The sequence below is a fragment of the Urocampus carinirostris genome, chromosome 11 (assembly GCF_059441175.1).
Source record: "Urocampus carinirostris isolate Australia breed hairy pipefish chromosome 11, RoL_Ucar_1.0, whole genome shotgun sequence".
In the NCBI taxonomy this organism is placed as follows: domain Eukaryota; kingdom Metazoa; phylum Chordata; class Actinopteri; order Syngnathiformes; family Syngnathidae; genus Urocampus; species Urocampus carinirostris.
In genome coordinates this window covers 33,135,546-33,158,058 of record NC_142359.1, presented here as the reverse complement: position 1 = coordinate 33,158,058, position 22,513 = coordinate 33,135,546, and the positions used below count along the sequence as shown (strand labels likewise).

At 38.7% G+C, this 22,513-nt stretch overlaps 1 protein-coding gene across 3 annotated transcripts in view; it reads left to right on the top strand.

Annotated features, from left to right (window-relative positions):
- The first annotated feature begins 16,085 nt into the window (after positions 1-16,085).
- LOC148357119 (copine-8) overlaps positions 16,086-22,513 on the top strand; it is a 115,765-nt gene continuing 109,337 nt past the window's right edge. For 2 of the 3 annotated variants that reach the window (XM_088348500.1, XM_088348499.1), the window contains exon 1: positions 16,086-16,516. In XM_088348500.1, coding sequence (XP_088204626.1) covers positions 16,416-16,516 — 101 coding nt within the window. In that variant the 5' untranslated portion in view covers positions 16,086-16,415. The remainder of the gene's footprint in view (positions 16,517-22,513) is intronic. The other variant, XM_088348501.1, reaches the window with a different exon arrangement.

The following is a 22,513-nucleotide window of genomic DNA, read 5'->3' as shown; positions in this document are numbered from 1 at the left end:
TTTTCCAAACTCTATTACTTGTTGATGCACACACGAGGGTAGCAAATTTCAACCTGTTTAGAAATATAATTAGAACGTTCCAGGAAATAAGTCTTTGGCAGTTTTTTCACACTTAAGTAACACGTTTATTTATTGCCTGGTATTCACTTGAGCCAACTCTGTTGCATAGATAATGTTCTGCCAATTGTTTGTTCCTTTTGTTTTGTTTTTTCAAAGAAAATATACAAATAAGTGGAAAATTTCAACTCTTGAAGAGGCCGGAGACACAAATGAATGTTGTGTGATGATCAATATTTAATGTTCCATTGCTGAAGCTTGCAACGTGTTAATAGGCCCTGTGGGAGCAGAGCAACCATTTCTGGGCTGAACTTATCTCCTCTACTTCCTATAATAATGACAAATTGTAAGAACAAAAGAGTGTGGCTAATTCTAGAACTGGAAAACTAATTGGTGCAACATTATTTTTTTTTTTGCAAAGCTGGTCCTTTGCTTTTTCTATAAACAAGTCAAGTCAAGTCATGTTTATTTGTATAGCCCTTAATCACAATGAGTCTTAACGGGCTGCACAGACCACAGTCTATTATGACACCATCTCCTGATCTAAAACCTACATGAGGGCAAATAATACACAGATATTGTCAACATAAAATACAGGTTATTCATATACTATAGAATAGAAGAACAACAATGATTAAACTTTCATGTAATTATTTAATTAATATACTTTTTACTTGTTTACTCACAGAAAATCACTATTTTTCCGTGTCTCAAGTTGCCGAAAAATTGAAGTCTTTAGTATTATGTATGTGTAAAATCAAAACGTTATATAAATTATATGGACACCTGGACGAAAAAATAATACCGGTACTGAAATTGCAACTTTTTCAAATAGAACACATCATGTTTAGTCAAGTCAAGTCACATTTATATGTATAACCCTTAATCACACGATGTCTCAAAAGACTGCAAAGAATTACAATTACACCATCGCCTGATCTTAAACCAACATGCAGGCAAGGAAAAACTCAAAACCTCAGCATGACATGCAATAACTCATTTTTAACAGAAAATGTAAATTTCTACCTGAGAGTCACTTTTGTGCAATCTTAAACTGCTGTGTCAAAATATACCTTGGCCTGTCTGCAAATATTACTTTGTAAATATTGCCCACCTGTCACAATAATCTTGTATTTCCTTTTTTTTTTTTTAAAGCCTTTATTTAATGTTTATCCTGGGGTGCCAAGTATAATATCATGAGCAATGTACGCGATGTGATCAATGACAAGGACTAAGTGCAATCCACACACTATTGTCTTGTTCTATTGGCAGACAATTTTGCTATCGTTTTTCTAATTTTACCATTTAAAGAAAACATTTCTCATTTTACTTTTTTTTAACTTAATGTCGGTAGCTCGGCAATGCAAAAAGACCAGTTTAAAACTACGGTAAAACAATAAGAAATAATTTTTTATTTTTTTTCGCTAAATAAGAAAACATCTTTAAAATAATAAAAGTCATTTGCTAACAAAACTAGACTCTTTAGTGAAGTCATAATTATTTGTATGTTCCTTTTCAATATAAGTTGTTTTGTTTTATTTTTTACGTATATTATTTGTCAGAGTTTTGGGGATTCAAAAAAGTACCAGTAGTAATGGGTTAAAGCTACATTTCACTGATGGATCATTGTTGGATCGATAAAAACCCAACCTTAAATCAAAGTAACAAGATCTGCTAAAATTCTGTAGCCACCCAATGACAGTCTTGAAACACAACTCTGCATATTTGTGTCTCGGTGCATAATCTATTTGTGTATAAGAATGGCCTCCTGTGTTATTTGAGTCCTGATGATCACGTTTCTTTTGAACACAGTAAAACAGGAGGTAAATGTAACTTTCTTGACAATGCTACATCTATATAACCCTTGAAATGTTTACTTGGTAAACATGGCAACTTACTATGTTGCCATATGGTTGATCAAATTGTTTTCTACCAGTTTTGTCAGATCTCAATAGTTTATCTTTTTGTCGTTAGCCGTTTGTTAAATCTCGATAGTTTATCTTTTTGTCATTAGCCGTCTGTGGTTCTGAATGATCTTTGATATCTGATGTTTATACCTGTCAATAGCATAGATCCATCTCACCCATCACAACTATCCATTGTTCTACGCTCATCCCGGGGTCGGGTCGCGAGGGGCAGAAGCCTCAGCAGGGAAGTCCAGACCTCCTTATCCCCAGCCACTTCGTCCAGACTTGAGACGTAGTCTCTCCAGTGTGCTGGGTCGTTCCCAGGACCCCATATTGGTGAGACATGCTTGGAACACCACCTGGTTTAGGCGTCCAGAAGCCATCCTTATCAGATGCCTGAGCAACCTTAGCTGGCTCCTTTCAACGCTGGAAGCACCTTATCTCTAAGGGAGAGCCCGACCACCCTTCAGACAAAACCCGATTCCGCCACTTGTATCCATGATCTTGTTATTTTGGTCATGTTCCACAGTTCATAACCATAGGTAAGGGTCTGAACATAGATCGACCGATAAATTGAGGGTTTAGCCTTCCGGCTTAGCTCCTTCTTCACCAGGACGGACCAGTACAGGGTCGGCATTAAGGCAGAAACTTCACGATCAGTCTGTCCATCTACCATTCCTCCTACCCTCGCTCGTAAACACGATCCAAACTCGTTCACTTGGGTCACGATTTCATCCCCAACCCAGAAAGAACATCCCGCCCTTTTCCGGTAGAGAACCATGGTCTCAGACTTGTGGGTGCTGATATTTATCTCGGACACTTCTCACTCGGCTGCAAACCACTCCAGCGAGAGCAGAAGATCACAGTTTGAGGAATACTACAGCACTACATCATCTGGAAAAAGCAAAGATGCAATGCGGAGGTCAACAAACCGGACCCCTTCTAGCCATGGCTGCTCCTAGGAATTCTGTCCATAAAAGTTATGAACAGAATCAGTGACAAAGGGCAGCCTAAAACTCCCACTGGAAACAAATCTAAATTACTGCTGGCAATACGGGTCAAACTCTTGCACCAGTCTTACAGGCCACATAAGACTGTCAGGTACCCCATATTACCGAAGCACACACCTAGAGCTCCCCAAGAAACACGGTCAAATGCCTTCTCCAAGTCCACAAAACACCTGTAGACCGGGCAAACTCCCATGCATACTCTAGGACCCTGCAAAGGGTGTAGAGCTATTCCATGGCATGGACGAAAACCACAATGCTCCTCCTGATCCCAAGATCCGACTTCCTCATTTACCCTCCTCTCCAGTACCCCCGAATAGACCTTACCAGGGATGATGAGGAGTGTGATTTGGTATAGAATGTGTTTTAAATTACAGTTTACATCATTCAAAATGTTGTCATTCTCTAATGACAGCTATTAAAATACGAAAGATGCCCATTTATAAATACAAGCATTTGGCCAATGAACTGAGAATCCAAACATACAATTAAGCGTCAATTCAAAGATGCGAGTGGCGAAGTTCTGATGGACTGGGTCAATATCTCCCCTTCTCCTCGGGTTCCCATCTCACAACTGAGTGAATCCTGCGGCTAAAAATAATCATGCCACCGCTGCTTTATGACCAGAGCTGATGAGCCGTGATAACGCCGCTTGCTCACTTAATACACTGGCAGCTTCCCGCCCTTCGGCAGATTATCACAGTTTGACGAAGATCGGCGGAAGGAGTCGTGTTTTTGAAGCGGCCCGTTCAAATGAGTTTTTTTCTTTTGCCTGAAAACTGACGGGATCATTCCATTTGAAGAAACGACATCTGCGTGTCATCAGCTGTGTCACTTTGGGAATAAATTGCAGCGATGGGTTTTATGGTTATGAGTGAGGTGAATGACAATGAGGCAAACATCGGGCATATTCTCAATAAAAAGAGCAGATCACTATTAGTCGTGGGATTTTGGTAGTCGTCGGGTGCAGCAGTGGTTATAATGATTTTTTGGACACAAGGTCAAGAGAATAGTTTCGATATATATGATGTGAAGAGACAGGGTTTTATCTCTTTTTTGCTCCTTTAAATGTGCATTTTCATTTTGTGAGTCAGTCTAAGCTTAAAAGACAATGAACAAGTTAGCAGGGTTCTTTGTTTACTATTTGATTTGCATTAGCAGTGCATTTTTATTTCATCAAAGACAATTGGCATAAGCCTTTTTAGATGGAATGAAAAAAAATCATTGATGAATTGTTAACATCCTTACAAACGTAGGGGGGATCTTTTGAAAAAGCTCGCCCTTTTTTTCAGTGCGCCGGGCCCTCAAGTACTGTAATTACTGTGGCAACAACTCAAAAAAATATTTATTCAATTTCTTCTTATTTTAAATATCATTTTTCATATTTTACTATAACTTGTTTTTAACGCCTATTTGAACTTACAAGACTGTCTCAGAAAATGAGAATATTGTGCTAAGATTTTTGGGGGGATGAATCGCATATAAATAAAATCCTAAATTCTGGATTTGTCATGAACCAGAAAAGGAGGAGGACCCAGATGCGTAACGTTTCTCACACAAGCTTTATTTTACGGGAATGGGTCAGTCATGCACATTAACACAAACGCCAGTGATTCGGCGATCGCTGGGTGGAAGAAGAAAGACAGAAGCCTGGTGTGGAACAACATGAAACCAGAGACCAACTAGCTCGATATTAGTTACATGAGCCGATACCAGACAGATGGTGTCGATACCAAACAGAATGGGACTGACAGGATTGATAACAGATATAGAAGACTGCAGACAGAGATTAGACATAAGAAGACAGACGGGAACGATACCAGATACTGGAGACTGATATCAAAACAGGACGAAATAGACGGGACCGATACCGGACAGGATACACAAACAGGATACCGGACAGAGTCAAAACACACGTCTTACTGGTGCAGAGGTTCGTTGACGGACTGAAAAAGGGTGCGTGAGAGCACTGAGCTTAAATAGCAGGGAAGCCAATCAGTCAACGAGCCGCAGTTGGCGCTAAACGGGCGGGGCCAATTGGGCGCCATGGGTAAGCGTGACAGGATTTGTTTTTTAAAAATCAACTGAAATATCGCAAGCCTTTTATTATTTTAATATTTCAAATATTGCCTTAGAGCTTACCAGTGAACCTTTTTGTGATTGTGTAACATTTTGAGTTGGGGCATTTAAATGGTGGTCATTACCAGTAAAACATTAAATGACATGCAATATTTCTGTTTTTAATGAAACTGACATTTTTTACAATTTGTTTTACAGAAAATAAAGAATTTTATCACAATATTCCCATTTTCTGAGACTGTCCTTACGTTCAATTGCTTTAATTCGGTTTTAATGTTTTTAATTAACTTTTCAAGTAAAGTAAGATGAAAATGATGGATGTAAAATATTAATAAATGCTCACTTTTATTTCATATATTTTTGGTCATAAAAAACACAGAAAAAGAAAACCTAAAATTGGAAAAATAGTCTGTCAGATTGCTAATTTGTAAGTATATTTTCCCTATTTCACTATGAATCTCAGTGAATAAATAATCAAATAATTTTGCTAATTTTATTCTCTAACAATTTGCTCATTTCTTATTTTTTTCAATTGATTTCAATAGTGTTTTGTACAATCAAAACATTTATAGTACAGTATTAGGTAAATGAGTGTATGTCACGGTTGCCATGGCACCCAATTGGCCCCGCCCGTTTAGCGCCAGCTGCGGCTCGTTGACAGATTGGCTTCCCTTCTATTTAAGCTCAATGCTTTCACTCACCCCTCAGTCAGTCCGTCAACTAACCTCTGCACCCGCAAGACGTGGGTTTAGATTCTGTCCGGTTTCCTGCCCGGTATTGTACCCGTCTATTTTGTCCTGTTTACTATTGATCTCCAGTTTCGTTCCCATCTAGGTCGCCCAGTTTAATTTCGATCTCCAGTTTTGATATCAATCCTGTCTGTCCCGTCGTGTCCGGTATCGACCCCATCTGTCCGATATTGACCCCATCTGTCCAATATCTGCTCGTGCAATTGGTTTCGATCTTGTCAGCCTCAGGCTTCCTGTCATTCCACCCCAGACTGCTGCCTTACGTCTTCCGCCTAACAATCGCCGAATCACTGGCGTTTGGGTTAACGTGCAAGACTGCCCCATTTCCCGTAAAATAAAAGCTTGTGTGAGAAACGTCACGCATTTGGGTTTTCCTCCTGTTCCGGGTCTTGACAGCGTAGTTATGAACAAAATGATTCGACAATCAACAAGAAACTTTATGATTTGGTGAGTTGATTTTTAAAATCAATGATTGAATATATATATTATATTCAAAATATAGTTCAATATGAAAAATCAGTAGAAAATACATTTTTTATTTTTCTGTATTCTTTTCTGAAATTGTATTTTTTGAAGTATGACTGCAGCATAACAATTGAAAAGTTGAAAGAGAAAAACAAAGAAAAAATATAAAGATCGCTTTTCAAAATAAGCAAAAATAACAGCCAAGAGAAAGAAAATCTGACCTTTTGCAGTGTACTGTACTACTATCACTATTATTAAAAAATAATTCTCTCTGCCAACATGGTCCTCAAATTAGTTCAAATTCCTAGGCACGTTTCACCTCTTTTGCCCTCTCCTATTTTAAGTTTCTTCATTTGTTTTGTGCTAATCAAGACATCACTTCTTGAGAATCTCATTTCTAGGTTTGCCGTTTCATATAAAAGCGAGCCAGAAAAGGACTTTAGACGCATTTTGCTGTTCATCTCCCTTCCATTATGGTGTATTTATAACAGCAACTGTTCATTTCTGCCACATTCGTTTAAAACGAAGCACTCCTGTCACATACGTTATTTTTTGCATGTTCAAGACAAACAACTTTAATGTGTAGAAAAATCCAAAGCAGCTTCGTTTTTCAAGTAAACGTACGTTTGCCCCTGTGGCAAATCACAAGATGAATGGGATTCCTGTTCTGGCTGCATGTTATAATTGTGCAATTTATTCTGAACTAATGGCTTCATGTATTATGCATGTCGGTGGAAGAAACTGATAAATTATGATTCACTGGTTTTCTGTGTTAAAAAAAAAAGTTGTCGTTTATTGTGAGGTTGTTAAAGTTTAGGGTACGAGACTTTATTCTTTACTGTGAATTATTTTTACTCTTTAATATTACCCTACTTGTCTAGTCCGTGTTTGTGGCTTTTCTTTGAAATTTGAAAACATCACAAAAGCAACATCAACAAATTATTAATGAAATATTATAACTTAATCAGCTGTATTCACCCTTTGCATGCGACGTCGTTCTGCATTCTCCGGAAGTATGGGCGCCATGAAGGATGGTAAAAGCACCTGAGCGGATGGGAGTTAGATAAGCAGTTGAGTTGAAACAAATATAAACAACTGTGACAGAAAAATATAACCACCACTCTTTACAATGGGAATTTCTTGCTGTGTTGTGGCCAGTACGAACCAGGTTCTATGCCCAATTTGGCATTTTATGAAGACGGCGATGGATATCCGAAATCAGTCTGAGGGACTAGCTGCTCTTAAAGTACCCCGGGATTTGCACCAAGCATTTTTCCGAGCTAAGTTTTATGTATTTCCGAGCAAATTTATGTTAAGTGGGTACAAGTTAGGTCAAAGACCCTCAATGTAGCTACCAATAAGTTAGCTAGTGCTACTTTAGCTGAGTGTGTCTGATGTCTGCTGCGGATAAACACATTGGCCTATTCAAAAAGACCATAAATGATCAAAAATGTGAGCAGCTTTCGGACACAGTTGGTTTGAGATTTGACGGCACCTTGGATAAAAGGTATTAGCATACGCAGGTAACGTTAGTGTCTTACATTTTCTTTTATAAGGTGCTTCCCTGTCAGCGTAGCAACACATACCGGTTCGCCAATCATTTACAAAGAACTGCAAAGCATCCAGACTTTTAGATCAGCCCCGGTGTATGGTGAAACTTCGTGGACTGAAGTCAGGCAGACTGGACGATCTTGGTTAGATCTGTGAATTTGTCAGGAGGAAGATGTTATGGGTCGATAGCTAGCCCTGCTAATGCTATCCTCAGTTTCTCCAAATATTGCTCTTTTTGCTTTCCGACAAGGTGACCCACCTCATCCGACAGCTGCACAGTATTCTTTTGACTAGTCATTGCCAAGGGTGTTGAATAGTACAGTGGTACCTCTACTTACAAATGTATTGATTTCGGGAGGCACTTTGTAACCTGAAACATTTGTAGGTACAGGCGCCTTTTGAATGTAAATGCCTTAATCCGTTCAAAGCCCTGCAAAAGTATGATATTTTTGTTAATGAATCATAAAAAGCACAAGAACATGAAAAAATACATCTTGAATTAGATTACTCTACAATAAACATAAAACGAGAGGCACGTAATGTGAAAAAACAACAAATAAAGGAAATAATAAAAATATTAGTTTACCTTTTAACTTGCCTTTTTGTTTACTTCTCCTCGGCAGTGTTTTTTGCCTCGCCTTTCTGGAAAAACTGATCCAATGACATCTGGCTTTGCTGGCTTTTGAAGAATTTTGGAAATGCGCGAGGCAGACAAAATCATTGTGAAAAATAGCCCGACTTGTAACGTTTTTCGGGGTGATTTCTTTCCACAAACTCAGAGACTTTGTGGAATTTTGCCTATTTTTTTGATTATTTCTTGCTTTTTTTCGATGGCAAGAAAATGTCTCTTTCTCTGCTTCTATCCTTGTCCACTATTCTCCGTGTCTTTTGTGGGGTCCATTGTAAATGCTCATTGTAGTAATACCATACAGTAGACTGTTTACAAAGCGGTAATGTGTCATAAAGAGGATGCCGGGATTCACGCTTACGCATTGAGTTGCCTGGGAGTGGTGAATGGCTGCAAGTGTTGTACTGTAATTTTGTATCCTGAAACACGTTCATAACTACATGCAAATATTTTCCCGTTTGAGTACTTCGTTACCTGAAACTTTCGCATGCAGAGACATTTGCAAGTAGAGGTACCACTGTATAGCTCTTGTTGTCTACTATTTACTGGCCTCACCCACAGGAATACCGTTTACTGCGGTTTACTTCATTCCATCATGGTGTCATCACGTGGTTAGGTCACGTGTGTGCAAAGGGTCAATAATATAATACATAATCATGAGCACAAAAGAAGTAAGCTGAAACAGAAGCTTTAAAGTCCCCACCCCATTTATTTATCTTAAGACACATTAAAAATCAAAACGAGATAAACTAAACCCCACCCAAAATTAATACATTTCTAAAGCAAATAAAATTAAATCAAGATTAATTTGTAAGGAACTATTCAGTGTACAATAAATACATAAATACCCCTCATTTTTCCCCACCATAGTCAAAAATAAAACCTTGTAATTTTGGTAAATGTTTCTCTCTCTGACTTTCAGGATCAATGACCAAGACCATAGTTTTGTCCACGTTGAGCCGTAGAAGGTTCTCTGACATCCATGACTCAATATGTAAAGTTTATTTTAAAAGGATATCTATTGGATTTGTGTCATCAGAGGACACGGCAATATACAGCTGGATGGTATCTGTGTAGCTATGGAAACTGATGACATGTCTCCTGGTGACATCCCCAAGGAGAAGCATATACAAATTAAAAAGCACCTTGGCTAACCCCGCATTTAACTTATGGGTTCTGTAGGAACATGTATCCATACATACTAAGAAATGTTGGTCTGAAAGGTAGTGATAAAACCAGTTTCAAACAGTACAATACATGCCCACCAGGTTTCTGATTCTATTTAAAAAAATGTATTGCTCTACTGTGGAAGAGTCAGCACTGAGATCCAGAAGCACCAAAATGGTAACTTGGCTCAAATCCAAACTGTAACTAATATTTTTTTTTATATTTAAAAGGGAATTCTCTATACTGTAGTTTATACTAAAACTAGATTGAAATTTATTTAAAGGGACAGTGTGTAATATTTAGTGCCTCCAAGTGGTAAAAAAATGTTTTTCACTCAGTTAAAGCGAAACAAAACATTAATTTGAATATTAGGCAAAAATCAAGCAACTATCATACCAATGTTATTTTTTTTACATAGTGGAATCCCTACCATGCATTCGTTTGCTGTGGCACTGGTTTTCGTTCACATTACAAAACAGTGCCATATAGTGGTCAAATATAAAACACTGGGGCTTTCAAATGTATCCTCTTCTAAAAAAAAGAACAGAGTTGGGTAGGGTACTCTAACTTGATTACTTTCAATTACTTTTGGATTACTCCAATACCAAATATGCTAATAAAAGACAAAATAAACTAAATATGAATAAAATTACTGAATTTTGTGCAGGCTTGGGGAGTAACGGAACACATGGAACGGCAAAAATAATGTTGGCAAGCTGTTTGGATTTATTTTCATTTTGTTTCTGTTGCATTTTATGTTAGTTTTGCCGGAGATCAAAGAGATCAAAGCCAGGAGAGAAAGCTTACCATGTGTTGTGAGTCATAATTTTATTCATATTTTGTTTCTTTTGTCTTTTTTTAGCATATTTGGTACTGGAGTAATCCAAAAGTAATTGAAAGTAATCAAGGTAAAGTAACCCTACCCAACCCTGAAAAAGAATATAGTTGAACAAAAAAACTGTTTTTCTAACATCTTGCTTAAAACATTACGTTGGACACTGCAAGGATCCGTTCTCAAGGTTTCTTCATTTCCCTCATGTTGAGGTTTTTGAGTTTTTCCTTGCCCTCATGTAGGTTTTAAATAAGGATGGTGTAATAATAGTCTATGGTGTGTGCAGCGCTTTGAGACTCCTTCTGATTAAGGGCTTTACAAATAAACATGACTTGACTTGATTTGACTTGGTTCGCAATATTTTTTGGTCTGTGCAGCCCTTTGAGACTCTTTGTGATAAAGGGCTATACAAATAAACATGACTTGAATTGACTTGACATAGTTTAAAATGCTTGAGTCTAAATTACTTTTCTTCAATTACTTTAAGAGTGGTGCATATCCGAAGAAAGCAAGTGACTATTGAAGGATTTTATACATTTTGACTATAAAGGATTTTGTGCGATCAAATACAAATTACATTTAAATGCAAAAGATATTCACTGGCTGAGCTGTGGGGCGAGGTCAATGCAACCTAGCGGAAAATGATATTTACTAGAAACAGCGGGGAACTGGGACAAAGGGCTGATAAGATAATCAGCACTTCTCGACGCAGACGGCCCTGGTGACGTAGAAACGCTTGGGGATGTTTGGACCATTTCAGACATTGAGGCGAGGGGGCTTTCCTGGCACGCCCATGGGAGGAGCCGGCACACCAGCTTGCGGGAAAAAAAAGTGGGCAGAGGAAGAAAGGCACAGGATCAAGAGAGGAGGCTTGACGGAGACTTGAGCGACACTAATTCGGCTAATTCGGCCATATATTCGGTGAAGTTCACTTAGCTAAATTATTTAAGAAATTAAATCTGTCCCCGTGTGGAAATGCTGGTCTCTTGTCCATATTTTCCCCGTCAAGAAACGAGCGCGCATTGGTAGGAGAATGCAGGTTGTGTTTGGTTAATGGAGTCAGATGACCAATTCAAACCATTCGGTAAACGGTAAATTTTAATATTACATTTCTAACACTATATTTAAAATCTTTTGTTCAAAGAATCCATAAAATGACTTTAAAAGAGATGTGAGAATTGGGTTTTAGAGTCAGGTTGTTGGGTTGACTTTGGAGAAAATTCGACCAATTGTCCTTGTGTCAACCATTGGAAAACTGTCCAGTGTTTGTCCGGAAATTTGTAACTCTTTCACTGTGAATGGCTGATAAGATGGACTTGATTTTAGTCATTTTACTTTTCATGCCTGAAATTAAACAGCTATTTAAAAGACTCTTTTATATATATTATATATTGTATACATATATTTTAAACTTCCTTTGTAAACACTGTACTCTGAGGTTACAGAAAAAATTTAAATAGCATTTTATGTTCATGACACTCCCTGTGCAGAGTTTGTATGTTCTCCCTGTGCTTGCGTGGGTTTCCAAAAACATACATTTCAGGTGAATTGGCCGGTCCAAATTGTCCCTAGGCGTGAATGAGCGAGTGAGTTGTCTGTCCCCGTGTGCCCTGCGATTGGCTGGCAACCAGTTCAGGGTGTCCCCTGCCCACTGCCCGGAGATGGCTGGGATGGGCTCCAGCCCCCCGCGACCCTAATGAGGATAAGTTGTACGGCTAATGAGATGAGATGAGATGTTCATGACAATAAAGACAATCTTAAATATTGAATCTCTTGAATCTAACAAAGGGCAGTCTACAAGCTCTACCCTGTCAATATTTTACATTTTTATCCTAATGTTCTTTTTTTAATTGTATTTTTCTTTTTTTACGTCCATTCTCATTTGTTTCACTGCCTTGTTATCAATGACAATAGACAAACGATTTGAATTCAATCCATTAACGCCTACTAACAAGAAAAGAAACATTTGTGCATTTTCAGGGTTTTAATCAATATAGTCACAGTACATATTTTTTTTGATTGATATAATTTTTCATCCTCTGAATCATTCCATAAACTAATACCTCTTTGAGTGGTACAATGGCTCTTCAATGTTGTGTGAATATTTTGGACCGTGACATGATGGATTCCCCTTAGAGGATGAGTTTCTACTCTGTAGAAAAAACAAATGTTGAACATTTTGGGGGATTTGACGCTTACTTGCTTTATATTCTAACGATAGAGATTGAAGTTTCACTTTATCATTACGTTTTTGACAGCCATATATTATCAGTTCATTTAAACAGAGTGAAAGTAAACAAGGGAGGGCAGCATGTAATTGATGTCTTGACGTAACAACAAGTTATACAGTACTCCTAATATCCGACTCATAAGAAATTAGCAGGACAAGGCAAGCGTGTGATTGATGCACTGCTTCTTATTGAGCGGAATTGATTCAAATTGAAAGTCATGTAGAGGCACTCCAACGGAAAATCCATTAACCATGAAATGATTTAAAGTACAATTCTGTTTTTTTTTTTTTTTTTTTTTTTGTAGTTCGCTAAGACTGTGTATGAAATGATTCTTGATGATTCAATTTTCTTTCATATTAATTTTAAACATATTTTCCCCTTAAGCCTTTATTACATGTTTATCCTGGAGTGTCACGTCTAATCCTGTTGGGAGCAATGTACACTATGTTGTAATCAACGACAACAAAGACAATTCTTTTCCATTTTTAGAATTACACTTAGGAATATCTTTATTATCGTTTATAAAATGGTGTACATTGTTTACAACGGTATCAAGAGGGACACTCTAGGATAAACATGGAATAAATTACCTAAAAAAGAACCACTGTCAGAACCCGAAGAGACGGTGCACCCAGACGCGTAACATTTTCACACAAGCTTTATTTTACGGAAATGAAGCAGTCATGCGCGTTAACACAAACGCCAGTGATTCGGCGATCGCTGGGCGGAAGAAGTGAGACAGAGAAGTCAGGCGCAGGAAAACAGGAAGCCAGAGGCAGACGAGATCGAAACCGGACAGGACAGACGCGATCGATACCAGATATAGGGTACACGAGCAGATACCGTACAGGACGGAACAGACAGGATCGATACCTGATACTGGATACACGCGCAAGATACCGGACAGGGCCGATACTGGATACAACAGCAAGATACCGGACAGGACGGGATAGATACCGGATACTGGTTACATGAGCAAGATACCGGACAGGACGGGACAGACGGATCGATACCAGTTACTGGAGACTAGAGCGGGATACCAGACAGGACAAGACATGTGGGGTCAAAACCGGATACTGGAGCAAGATACCAGACGGGATGAGACAGACGGGATCGACACCGGATACTGGAGACTGGAGCAAGATACAGGACAGGACGAGACAGGCGAAATCAATACCGGATATTGGAGACTGGAGCAAGATACCGGACAGGACGAGACAGGCGAGATCTATACCGGATACTTGAGACTGGAGCAAGACAGAACGAGTCAGACGGGATCAATACCGGATACTGGATACCTGAGCGGGATACCGGACATAGTCAAAACACAAGGCTTGCAAGTGCAGAGGTTCGTTGGCGGACTGACAAGGAGTGAATGAGAGCACTGAGTTTAAATAGGAGGGAAGCCAATCAGGCAACGAGCAGCAGCTGGCGTCTAACGAGCGGGCCCAAGTGAGGGCAATGGGCAACTGTTACAAAACATGATAAAAAGAATGTCAGGATAAGTAGGTAACATATTTACAAAGTAGTGCTGAGAGACTTGCCTAAGTGGATCATGCATCATTTCAAGTCAAGTCAAGTCATGTTTATTTGGATAGCCTTTAATCAAAAGTCTTCCAGGGGCTGCACAGACCACAGACTATTACAAACTACAGACTAGTATTACACAATCCCCAGATCTAAAACCTACATGAGGGCAGGAAAAAAACTCAAAAACCTCAAAATGGAGGAAAACGAAGAAACCCTGAGGAGGGCCGCACATGAGGTAATCCCCCTTCCAGGATGACCAGGCTGCAATGCATGTTGCAATAACAAATAATACACAGATATTGTCAATGTGAAATATAGGTTATAACAACACTACAACAAAAAATAGTGCATTGTAACAAAAGTTCAATTGAACATAGAGCAAAAACATTTAGCAGCATTGATATTCCAAAATAAGTCGATAAATACGATGTGAATACCCATTTTTCTACGCAGAGACAGAATATTTTTTTCCACAGTCTTGCGCGCTTGTTTTAAGAGTCCAAGTTGGGCTGTTTGCTTAAATCATTTGCTTGAGATTTTGAGTAATTTAATGCAAAGCAAAAACAATTTTCTCACATAAAGAATGTGTCATTTTATTCAAAGCCTAGCAATGTGACTTCAACAGATAGCAAACATTTCATGAAGAAATTAGCTTATAAGTATTAACACTAAGTCTTTACACATTGGCGAGAAATGGAGACTTCTAAAATGTGAAAAATGAATGAAATAAGGAAAATAGTATTTGTTTTAAGTCATGACCAGAACAAGCAGTGGACCCAAATGCCTAACGTTTCACACAAAGCTTTATTAAGGGATCGGGGAAGTCAGGGCAAGAGGAAAAAGACAGCGATCTGGTGCTCGCTGGGCAGGAGGAGCAGGAAGCCGTCGCGGCCGGTGACAGGTGGCAAGTCGGGTAGCTGGGACAGGAGAATGAAGCGTGATTGTAGATCGGAAGCAAGTCGGGTAGCCGTGACAGGAGAACAAAGCGTGGTCGGGGATCGGAAGTAAATCAGGTAACCGGAGATGATCGGGAAGCCAGGGACAGAGGATCAATACAGTAAATGGGTCGGAATCAAAACGGGAGCCCAAGTCAAAAAGTGCTTGCCTTTCATTTGTTGAGTTTGCTGACAGACTGACAGTGACCGAGAATGAAGTGCTTAAACAGGGAGAGGGATAATTGGGAACGAGTGGCATCTGGGGCTGAAAGAGAGAAATATTTTAGCTACATTAGCATTGACAGGTTAGCTAGCGCGAAACGGCTAGCAGTTGAAAGTGCAATTTTGCCACTTGACCATGCGTCAACCAACACAAAACAACTAACTTTTAAAACAATGATTTTTTAAGGAAATTAAATCAAACGAAAGATCAAAAAAAATACTTTGTACCGATCTCACAAATAGAATTTAAGTATAAACTTACAACCAAAGCCGTTTTCAGGGCTTGAACAGGTTGGTCCATCTTTATTGAATTTGATTCACAGTTGTAAGCAAATGTTTTAAAGTGTATTGATTATTATAATTCATATATGTGATTTTGTATTTTTTATCATCATTATTACTGATACAATTTTAAACATCTAAACCTCTCAAAAATGGTTTGCATTGTGTAATGGTGATTGTTTGAAATAAAATCCCATTACTAAATATGATTGCTTTATTTAAAATGTTGAGAAAGTATTGTAGTACTGTAGTGAACTGGGTTGCACAATAATGCAAAAAAAATGTGATTTTTTTAAAAGATTTTCAGTTGTTATTTATTTTGTTTTTATGCTTTGTCAACAAAAAGTATTGGAAAAAAACATTAGAAAGTACAGGAATGACGAACAACTTCTTGACTGTCTGACGACAGTCTCTTCCGCCGCAAGTAGTTCCTGTACGCAATTCGCAACACTTCTTAAAGGGTGTGCAAATGAAGTGTACGGACTAAGAGTATGTAATATGTCACAGTTTGATCACTATCATAAAAATACAACTCTTAGTGTTTGGAGGAGGAATTAGAAGTAGTGAATATATTGTCACCGCGGAGTGACACGGCTATTCCCTTGCCTCTCGCTCGTGTCTTCCACCGCTGCACTTTGGGTTCACTTAAAGCAGGGGACCGATCGCTTCCTTGCCGCTGTTACGAGGGTGGGACACCGGGGCGGACTACAATATAGCAGTGCAGAACAAGTGGCTTGAAACCCCCTTTATTGGGGCGAGGGGCTGCGGACGTTATGATGAACAACAGTTTTTTGAGCATGGCGTCTATCGGCGACTTCGACCCGCTCAACGCGTCAATCCCTGCCACCAAAGTTGAAATCACAGTTTCCTGCAGGTACGGAATAACTATTTTTTTTTAACATCAACACAGTTTCGGTTTTAGGTTCTGACACTACTATGTACCAAAATGTAACCGCGAATGCAATTAAGGCTGTCACTTTTTCAAAGCTTTCTGTTTGTGACTTTATAATTGCGCCATTTAGTTCCATATCGTTGAGGCTCAAAGTTTGTCAACATGGCGGTGACGTCATAACAATCCTTAAGAACAGAAAGCAAAATTAAATGACGACAAAAGTAAATGTTTATTCGTTATTTTGACGTGTTTGGCTGTCATTGCTCGATTAAATTCCAAAACCGCCTGGTAGAATGAATGTAGCTGTGTTACCTGCCAAGAGGCGGGGAGGAATGCCTTTGAGGGGATCAAATGAGGTGTGGAATTTAAATGGTTATGGCAGCGGGCAGGGATTTCCTCTTCGGGATACCCTGTTAACGCCCTAAATCAGGGGTGGGCAACCCTGCCCGTTTTCAATGGCTCCCTCCTCCGATCCAGCTGCAGATCGTTGTTTTATTTCATAGATCCCACCCATTGACTCAGGTGTGTTGGAGCAGGAAAACGTTGAAAACAAGCAGGAGGCTATGGTCCGAGAAGCTTCCCGTAGAGCAGGGATCGGCAACCCTAAAAAAACATAACAAAAACACGGCTGGAGCCTCAAAGAAATACGCCCATTTTTCTAATCAAAACAGGAAGGGGATTAATACATAAAAGTCATTAATCAATATTATTTGTTTTTTTGCAAACATTTTAAGAGCATTGTTTAAGGTTACTAATGTTTTGTGTTGAGTTTGTCTTCCTTCTAAAACCATATTTAAAAACAAAAGCCTTTTCTCCCTCATGTTTTACCATTTCAAGTCAAGTAGGGGTCATTGGGCCAGCGATAAAGAACATCAGGGGCTGGGAACCTTTTTGACTCAGAGCTATTAAAGCATAAACATTTCTTTTTTTCTTTTTTTGAGAGACCCACACAGTATACTTTAAGACAAAATTCAACAAAACCGCCAAATGCACTCTTAAGACAAAAGCTAATTCTTCAGCACTTTTTATTTATGTGATGTTTGATGATTTGATCAAATATATGAACAAATAATAATCACAGAGCATGTGTCCTGTATCAAAATAAATTTAGCAATTGATATTCGTCTCCCTCCCGCATTTACCCAATAATGTTGAGGCTCGTTTTTTTATTTTTGTTTTTAAAAAATGGTTAAAAACAAGGTGAGAGCAAAGTTATCTTATTAAAATGTCACAAAATGCTGCAAACAAGGATACCAACGTATTTACTTTCAGTGCTGACGGCACTAGGCGATTAAGAGGAGTGCGCGTTCCCTGAGTATAGCTCTATCCATTCCCACTGTTCACCCAATAAAATGTCTCCATGTGTTTTGCTAGAACTTTTTGGTGCTTACAATTTGTTTTGTGGCTTTTCTTCATGAAGTGTCTCGACAATGAACATAGATTAGTTAATGAGCTTCCATATTAAGGATTATTTAGCGCTTTACAGCCAAAACGGGGGGTCTGTTGGTGTGACACCTTGATTGTAAACTGTAGTTACAATTGTGTCTTAAATACTGTACCGAAACGTCCAACTAGTTAGTATTGTCTCGGCTTTGCACGTGTGACAATTACCTCTGCATGTAAGAATACATTAAATAATTGCACAAGTTTAATTTGATCTCTGAGCCATATGTACTCGTGTATGTAGACGAGGCATAGGTTCCCAACCCCTGCTCTCGAGCTACAGGCTGTCGATCCCATCCATAGAGTATGGCAACAAGTGCATTTTTTTAAAGTGATGAATTGTTTATTGCTTCTATTTATCTTTCTTTATCTATTGATTTATTTATTCGTTAAAAAAAACAAATAGGGCAGCACGGCGGCGCAGTGGTTAGCGCTTGTGCGGCACAGTTCATGTCATGACTGTTAATAATAATAATAATAATAATAATTTCCTTGTATTGTCATTCTGTGTAACAATGTACACAGAACGAAATGTCGATTGCACCTGACCCGTTGTAGCGAGCCGATGCAGCCGCAGCCAACAAAGGGCGCCGCCGACCACTTTTTAAGTCTTAGGAATGACTCGGCCGGGGCGCGAACCACCGACCTCCCAGTCTCAAAGCGGGCGCCTTACCATCTAGGCTACTGAGCAAATGGTCAATCTAACATATAGTTAACTTAAATCTAAACAGCTGCTAATCTGACTTTTTGCACTACTGGCAGTTTTTTTATAGCTTGCCACTCCTTGCACATTGCTCTCTGCACTATTGTAATTACAGCGTTATTGTTACAGTGTTAATGTTACTGTGTACCTGACTTGTTAACCTGACTGCCCATTTTGCACATCTGGTTAGCTACTCTTCTTGCACTATCGGCACTATGGTAAAATACTATACGTAGCCAAAATACAATACAACTTTATTTATATCTGTACATTCAAGGAAACTGTGGGGGTCAGATGCATCGACATTTCGTTCTGTATACACGTGTACTAGAATGACAATAAAGTAGATCTGAATCTGAATCTGAATGGGAACCTGTCGTGGGTTCAAATCCAGCTCCAGACTTACTGTGCGGAGTTTGTATGTTCTCCCCGTGTTTGCGTGGGTTTCCTCCGGGCACTCCGGTTTCCTCCCACATTCCAAAGACATGCATTTCAGGTAAATTGGCCGGTCCAAATTGTCCCTAGGTGTGAATGAGCGAATGAGTTGTCTGTCCCTGTGTGCCCTGCGATTGGCTGGCAACCAGTTCAGGGTGTCTCCTGCTCACTGCCCGATGATTGCTGGGATGGGCTCCAGCCCCCCGCGACCCTACTGAGGATAAGCGGTATGGCTAATGAGATGAGATGAGATGAAAAAAACAAATACCTGATGAAATATCTTGCATATTAAAATTGGTAAAAACGATTTGGACAAGGTTGCAACAAAGGATTAGCTCAGGAGGTAGAGCGCTCGTCTTGGGATCAAAAGATCGCAGGTTTGATTCCCGACTCCTCCGTGTTATATGTCGAAGTGGCCTTGGGCAAGACACTGAATCCCTAATGCCCCCCAATAAGCAGGTCGGCGCCTTGCATGGCTGCATGGCCACTATTGGTGTGTGTGTGTGTGAATGGGTAAATGTGAAGCACATTGTAAAGCGCTTTGGGAGGTCTTCATTGACTTGAAAAGCGCTATATAAATGCAGACCATTTACCATTTTAAATTCAATGAATCCTTTATTAAATTTGTTGCTCAATTGATGACTCAGACATAGTGGAAGAAACGTTTTTAATTCCATTCATGTTTTCCAAAAAAGAACACTGCTTAAAACTGGCTTTGTCGAAAAAGTAAGAATTAAAAGTTAGGTTTATTTATTCCTTTTATTTACATTTTTTGTTGTTGTTTCTTTTGTTACTTATGGGTATGTCAATTGTATATATTTTTTTGTCCGTGTGGTTGTATGAAGGGTGACCCAACCCTATGTCAAAGTGTGTGAGAGGAAAAAAAAAAGTAAAAAAAAAAAAAAAAATAGTTACAGGTTTGGACTTGAAGCGTCAGAAAATGTTTGGCGTTATTTTGTCAAACAATTGAAAATCAAAAATCTTTAGGTCTGCTGACCTGCAAAACATTCTCTCTGTCTAAACTATACTTTTGGATTTTTAAGCTTTAAAATAAAAAAAACATATCAATAGATTTTTGTGGGAAATTAACATTTACCAAATTGTGACGAAAAACACATTTTTCACAAAAAAACGTCCTCATGTATAAAAAGTTTTGCTAAAATATTTCTAATTTGATAATCATTTAAATTTAAAGGTGTAACGTTTCTAATCCGTTTCAGGGTTAAGGTAAATTATGACTAAAGGATCCCGTCACTTGTTCTGAATTGTGACTGGGAAAAACACCCTTACACAAATATTGTGTGTGAACATGCAGGAATGATAAATGAAGTATAGGTATAAGAATCTTCTGCATCATGAGATCTTGCTTCAAATCCATTGTACTGCTTCTGCTGTGCATGTTTTGGCCATAGAGGTCCTCTAAAATTAATTGAGGCTTTTTTTGAATATTATCTATAAAGTATCTCTAACTCTATTCAACCACTATTTGCAGATTTTTCGCATATGCAACCTTCATGCACACGTAATTACAGAACTCCTAGTTTTACTTTCAACGCTTTGTATTGTTGACATGCCAAACATTCTTGAAGTAAGCGGTGGAAATCTAGAATAGGACAAATCATAAAAATTCACAGTCTTGACACTTGTCATGTCTACTTTCCTGATATTTCTTTTAATAACACTCAGTTTTCTGTCGTATAACTTTAAACAAAGGTGCTTCGGTGGCTCCAATTCTGGAGATGGATTGAATCCTCTATTTGTTTGTGTGCCTTCCCAGTACTTTTCGGGCTTCCTCTTTCTTCTTGTTTGTTTTAGGTCTTGAGATTTCTTGCTAGTTAATTATTTTTTTGGGTCACACGGAATTTATCCACAGCGTTGACAGCAGTAAGCTAATCCAGAATCTGGATGGATAACTTTGTTTCATATCGAAGCTTATTTTTGTATGCCTAAACAGTGGAAATATCATATTATGTTACCGCATTTTGGCCGGGTTTGCTCATGTCTGAGTCACCTGGCTCCTCAGCCCTTCAGGAGGTTGGGGGGAGGGAAGCTTTTTTTTTTTTGATGCCCATCCACCCACCTCCGACCCGAGGCAGGGAGTTGAAATGCCTTCGCTTGCATCATCTCCATGGTTACACAGGTTTTGAAGTTTTTGTGTGCGAGCTGACAAAGAGTAGAGGGGGGAAATTCTGTGTGGTATGGAGACAACAGGCATTTATGTAACTGAGATAATAACACAATCATAGGGGATCTGTCTTTCGGAGATGTGTCTACTGTGTATAGTTTGCCAGAAGGGACTTAAACTGAAAGAGAAACATATGACAAATATTCATATAGAAATTATTTATTCATTGATTTTTCCAGGTCCAGAGTGACTCCAGCTCAAGTCAATTTACCTCAATAAACTTCAGGCAGCCCGTTTCAGTGTTTTGTCATATTTTTTGTGATATTGTGGAGATTAATATTTGTTCCCTTTGCCCATATAGTTTACCTGAATTTCCCCTATTTAATTAATGACTTCTGGGGTTGTTTATTACCAGTACTAATAAGCGTGTACCACACTCTCTGTGGCCAGTTAATGGCATGAAGCATACATTGCAAATTCAATACTAATGTGTTAATAGCTGTGCTGCATCCACTGGCTAATTGATAAATTGATTTAATCTCAATTGACAGAAATTGTCAAACAGTAAAATTAAAGGTGATGGGTTCAAATTGATGGATTAGGTTGACTCCTACTACTCACAATACTAACCCCTAAACGGCTTTTGATAAACAAAAAGGTGTCTGTTGAATGTCACCCGTCTCTGAAATACGTCATGCTACACTTCATTGGAAAGTTTAAACTCTTGGGATTCAAAATAAGACCATTTCAAAATATACTCCTCACAGAAACATCACGATCACTCTGAAACAAGAAACCTGAAAACTATAAAGCCAACCTAACTCACAAATTATGTCCCCTGGCCATCATGGTATTCATTTAATGCACACAAAAATGACTTTTTTACATCCCAGACAATTCAGTGAATCCAACCGTGTAAAATATTTACTCCAAAACAAACGATAATGCGGACATATGAATAGTAATTCACCCAAAAGCATGTCTGCTTCGTTCAACATTCCTTCTTCTAACTTGTTGACTTTCGTTCAAAAACTCCCGTTTGAAACTAAACAGACTCGTACAATTATTCCAATATGGTAGTTAGCCTTTGACTTTTAGATTGACACTTTTTTTGGCCAATAGCAGTCCTGTTTTACGGTCCAAAGCCCGCATTAGCCGAAATTAAATCTGCGCAAAGCAATTAATGATTAATTTCTACGCACCATTATTACGCGTGTGCACAATCATTTATCTGACATCTGGAAAGAATAGTCATACATTTACAACTCTTTCA